This window comes from Salvelinus alpinus, chromosome 7, assembly GCF_045679555.1.
Source record: "Salvelinus alpinus chromosome 7, SLU_Salpinus.1, whole genome shotgun sequence".
NCBI classification, from domain to species: domain Eukaryota; kingdom Metazoa; phylum Chordata; class Actinopteri; order Salmoniformes; family Salmonidae; genus Salvelinus; species Salvelinus alpinus.
The window spans coordinates 34,264,707-34,270,573 of record NC_092092.1 but is presented as its reverse complement, the minus strand read 5'-3'; the positions used below and the strand labels follow the sequence as shown (position 1 = coordinate 34,270,573).

At 43.1% G+C, this 5,867-nt stretch overlaps 1 protein-coding gene across 1 annotated transcript; it reads right to left on the bottom strand.

Annotated features, from left to right (window-relative positions):
* Window positions 1–269: 269 nt before the first annotated feature.
* On the bottom strand, window positions 270–2,530 carry LOC139581869 (glutamate dehydrogenase, mitochondrial-like; the record flags this gene model as incomplete). Its single annotated transcript, XM_071412086.1, has 3 exons — window positions 270–1,816; window positions 2,094–2,156; window positions 2,399–2,530. Coding segments are annotated over 3 exons (315 nt in total), but the record flags the coding sequence as incomplete, so codon positions are not given.
* Between the last annotated feature and the right edge of the window lie 3,337 nt (window positions 2,531–5,867).

Here is a 5,867-nt window from a genome sequence, read left to right as displayed (position 1 = left end):
CTATGCCAAGATGGTGCAGGTGGTCGAGGGCCAGAGCCAGCTCTGCTAGGTAGAATTTGACATATTCCTCTATAAACATAACCTAGTGAGAACTGGACACATTTTACTGTCTGTTCTGGCCTCGGAGGGAAGAGTCACAGTCAACACAACTCCTAATACAACATTATAATATCATATTATTACTAAATACAGTTAACAGAGCTACAGTACACATAAAATAATATTATATACATTATGTTAAGTTAATAACACTATTTACACATTTAAATACAGCCATATTGTTTATATCATTATACACTGTGGCCAGTTTATTAGGTACACCACTCCGTTCACAATAATGGTTTGCTCCTACAGACAGTGAGTCACGTGACCGTGGCTTGCTATATAAAGCAGGCAGACAGGCATCGAGGCATTCAGTTACTGTTTGATTGAACGTTAGAATGGGGAAAATTAAAATGAATCGTCGGTGCCAGGCGCGCCATATCTCAGAAACGTCCGGCCTCTTTGGGTTTTCACCCACGACAGTGCCTAAGGTGTACCCGAGAATGGTGCGACAAACAAAAACATCCAGTCAGCGGCAGTCCTGTGAGTGAAAAACAGCTTGTAGATGACAGAGGCCAAAGGAGAATGGCAAGAATTGTGCAAGCTACTAGGCGGGCCACAAACCGGCAAATAACGGCACAGTACAACAGTGGCGTGTAGAACAACATCTCTGAATGCACAACTCATCATGGATGGGCTATTGCAGCAGACGACAACACCAGGTTCCACTCTTATCAGATAAAAACAAGAAGCGGCTCCAGTGGGCACGCGATCACCAACATTGTACAATTGTCAACACTGGACAATTGAGGAGTGGAAAAACATTGCCTGGCCCGACGAATCCCGGGTTCTTGAGGCATTATGCCGAGAGTCAGGATTTGGCGTAAGCAGTCCATGGCCTCATCCTGCCCCGTGTTAATGTCCCGCAAATTAATGTCCCGCAATTCCCGCAAATTTAAATAAATGGCCCTAATGCTACAAAAAATGTAGTTCTAAAACCAAGAAAACAATATATAATCTACCTGCTCCGTCTCCTGTAGATTGACGAAACTCAGTTGAATTGAATAATATCGTAAAAATGCTAAAAAATAACTATTCAATATCTCAATATATCCTACAATGTCACCAACTCAGCAAGCTTCTAAATCCCACATGCGTAGTACTAGGTACATTTTTTGATCCTTTGCTTGGATGGGCAACATGTCAGCTCATTCAGCAATAGCTTTGATTAGTTGAAGGACGTCCTCCGGAATTCATCATAATTACCATGTACTGTAGGTCTATGAAAGGGGGTGAGGAGCACGAGCCACATAGGTTTTGTATTGAATTCAATGTAAGCAGAGGAGGAAGGAAAATAGCTGTCCTCCGGCTATACCGTGGTGCTACCCTAGAAGGTGCTATTGAGACTTCTGTTTTAATCAGGTATTTGGTGACGTGAATATATTTAGTATAGTTTTATCTAAAAAGGATAACTCTTTAAATGTAATTTTCAGAAATTCACTGAGTAGGATGGTCCTCGCCTTCCTCCTCAGAGGAGCCTTCACTGGTTAGCGCCTTGCCGTATTAGTTAGCCAGTTTCAAGCCGTCTCATGGAACAGAAGCGGGGGAACCAATAGCAGGGCAGTATAGGAGGGGTCAGACTTTGATAGGGTGATTATGTGACGGTGATGCCGGCCTCGTTGTAGACCTTGAACACCTTCTCGATGGCGTTGACGTACGCAGCTGTCCGCAGGTCCAGACCCAGGTTGTACTTACTGGCCGTACGCATGATTTGCTGCAGGGGGACAAAACACACAAACACTAGTTAGATACCAGTTACACTGGCAAAACCAGTCACACACACTGACACAAACATACACAGACACATGGTGGTGTGATTGAGAGGTGCCCCGGGCCAGGGCGGGGCATTGTCATTATCACAGTCTGTCTCATAGAGAACATATGATTTAATTATAGGATCTGACTCATCGGCACTAACCTCACAAACACACACAGACACACACACACGCACGCAGACACACACACACGTGTACGCACGCTCACACTCTTACCCTGGCAGATCTCTCCATGGTGTAGGCCAGCCCAGAGTGAACAATGTCCTTCTCAGAAGCACCCTGGAGTGGAGAGAGGAAGGAAAGATGTGTTATCAAACTGCCAACACACTACATCATTTCCATAATTTGTGTGTGTGTGTGTGTGTGTGTGTATGTGTGTGTGTGTGTGTGTGTTTGTGTATGTGTATGTGTATGTGTGTGTGTGTGTGTGTGTGTGTGTGTGTGTGTGTGTGTGTGTGTGTGTGTGTGTGTGTGTGTGTGTGTGTGTGTGTGTGTGTGTGTGTGTGTGTGTGTGTGTTCACAGCGACTCTGGCCTGGAAGTCAGCGGTGGGAACAACAGGGATCGGTCCTCCCTGCTTTCCAAACTTCCTCTCCAAACTCTCCTGAACGGACACAGAGAGGGAGAGAGAGAGAGCGAGAGATAGAGAGAGAAATAGTTAGATGGTAATGTAGCAATGTAACCTGATCATTGATTACCATGGTCTTTTCAAGTATATCCAGTCAATCAACATTCATCCCTGAAGTTTCATCTGGGTTCACTCACATAATTCAGATTAGTATCGTTTTCATTCAGTCGAGACCTCAACGTCAGAAAGGCATATCTTTCTATCTGGCACGTCACCTTAAATTAACCTACTGTATATACGGGGGTGACCAGCGGAAATATCACCAGTTCCACTTCTTTCGCGGTCATCTTTTCAGTTATCCTTACAGACAATTTCCAAGAGAGGACACAGTAATATATCTCCTGCTACACCGAGGTTGTTAAAGGAAGAGGAAAAGGTTACAGAACTGAACGAACACAGATCTTCTACAGACAGAGAGGCGAGATCAGAAAGCGGACACATAGCTCCAGAGTGAGTACAGATTATAGACTTGGCTTTTTTGTAAAAGAGAATATGTTGTTAATGAGTGACCTAGATAATAAATACATAAACATTCATCTTTATTACAGGTGGTAGTAAGCGAACAATCAAAGGAAATCTAGTTGCCATGTCGAGAAATGGCAGAGGGTGAACAACTGAACAATTTGCCCCCCCTCATCCCCTACCCTGAGGGGATGACAAATGAAAATAGAAAAAAAATAGAAAAAAAAAAGATTTTGAAAAATAATCGAGAGACTTTATTTCGTGATGAAAGCGAAAATCTTCCATGCGACCTCATTTTCTCCACAACAAATTGTTCTACATGGGAAGACGAAATACTGAAACACTATCCTGAAGGAAAACAGTGGGAAAAAAGATCGAAGGAATATTTCAAGCAACTGAAAACGAAGGCAGGCACTATAAATGTGTATTATACTACTGGGACAATCATGGTGCAGGATAATAGTGAGATGTTAATGATATTCCCAAATGATTTCCCAGTCCTGCGCGAGAGAGTGAGAAAGAGTGTCAAGAGCGTCGAGGCGACAGAGCATGTCGAGGAGAAAATGGCAAAGCTAGTCATTGAGGAAAGAGGAGAGCAGAGGGAAAGAGAGAGCGAGGACATAAAAGAGGAAGACATAAAGGAGGAAATAAAGGAAGAGGTGGGAGGAGGTAAGGAGTAGCACTGAACCTTCCAGGGCAGATCAGAAGAGAAACATTATTTTACGGGATGTAAAATTTGATGAATAATTATGCTAAAGCCTGCTGTTCCTCTTACCTTATTATTTTTATGTTGTATCTTCTACCTTTTAATGTTTGTGTTTTTTATTGAGCTTGTATGAAAAATGCATTCATAAGTGCTCACAATCATCATTATCTTGCTTTGGTTATAGTTTAGCACTTTGCCAATGATAAAGGCGCTTAAAGCAAAAAGGTGGTGGTCCCTGTGAATTTCCCCAGCAATATGTGTTTTATTTTTGTTTCAAAATGTGTGCTTGTTAGGATTTATGTTTATGCACTATAGCCTGTTAGCATATTGTTTGAAGATGAATATTGTTTTGTTACACACACACACAAACAATACAGATGGGTGTGTGTGTAGGTGTGTAAGGAGTGACCAACACAGGCCATAAAAGCTGTGGTCAGTCTGGAGAGGGGAGGGGTGCATCTCTCTAGGCCAACCAGGGAGGGTAGATTACTAGACAATACCATATTAGGAACTGTTTCAGTGTAGAATCGACAGACACAAGACGGATCTAATCTACCCAGCAACCAGATGTGGACAAAGGAAAGCACTAAGGGGCTTGGACAAGTCCGGGTGCCCCCAAAGGCGGAGCAAGAGTCTAAACCGTGCTCAGCCTCTACTGTGATAGGCCAACAGGCGCGTTGGAACTACGTCATCACGGTATAAGAACAGCTGTTTACGTACTTCCTACCAGTTCCCTGTTTACCCTGCGAAGTGATACAGCGAACCCGTATATACGAAAATTGCATTTGCCATTCATTGTTTGCGGTAATTAAACATAATTAAAGAAAGTTAGCAGACCTTGCTTTTTATTTATCCTGATACCGGATGTGTTACACGCAGCGTTCACATGCTCTAAAATGTATCAAGATTTTTGAAACGCAATTCTAATAAAGTTTGATTTAACAAGTGTCAGGAGTCAGGGCATACTATATATACAGTACCCTGCCCCCATATCCCAATTTTTGCCACCTGTAAGTGAGAAACCTACATGCCAAGTATTGACGGTGTATTGTGTTCCCTATGGTTAAAGAACAGAGCAGAGGCGCTGAACTCTCTGTTCAGAACTCAGACCTACCTAACTACAGGTTATGGAACATTTGCTCTTTTAGTATTTTAGTATCACTTCTATGTCAAAGATAATGCAACAAAAACACTTTAGTAAATTCTACAGTAATGTCGCCAAAACGACAACAGTAAAAACGACGGTATACCACAGTCCGCAAAAACACTACAGTAATTAATATAGTGTATATATACACACACTACTGTTTTTTTTACACAGTATTTATACTCCAGTATACTGCAGTAAATACTACAATATTCACAGCCGGCCACGACCGGGAGACCCATGAGGCAGCGCACAATTGGCCCATCATCGTCTGGGTTAGGGGATGATTTGGGTTAGGGTTAGGGGAGGTACAGCTATTGTTGATGCTAAGCAAACTGCCAGGATCAATTATATCTACTATAATCAACAAAGATTTGTTAACTACACCCACACCGCACTTACGGGGATGGCTGAACAATTGGATGCCACCTCTCGAACCGCTAGACAAAATAGGCTAGCACTAGACATGATTCTGGCCAACCAGGGAGGTGTTTGTCCAATGTTTGGAGAACAATGTTGCACGTTTATCCCTAACAATACCAGTCCGGATGGGAGCATTTCAAAAGCTCTGAGCGGGTTGGAAAAGTTATCTGTGGAGATGAAGGGTCTTGCCGGTGTGGAGGAGGGGGGGCTGTTCTCCTGGCTGGGTGGCTGGTTTGGTGAGTACACTGCATTGATGGTTACTGGATTTTTGACCCTAATAGTTGTATTTCTTATATTAATGTGCTGTGCTGCATGTATTATCCCCTGTTTGAGGAAATCTTTTACAGATGTTGCACACGCTGCAGTTATGATGCCACTGCTTGTGTCACGGTTCTCTAAAGTAGAACCCAGAAGCAGACCAGGACAAGGAGAGTAAGACGAAGGTGAGTATTTATTTACAAGTTTAAATGTAGTGATAGAAAAATCCAAGTAGCGGAGCGGGCAGCGGAGGTGAGTTGATGGAATTGAGTAAGCAGATCCAAGGAAGTAACTGAAGTCACCGACGACCAGGTAGGGATGGGATGAGTGTTCCGGGTGAATGACTGTAGACAGAACAAACGGAGGTA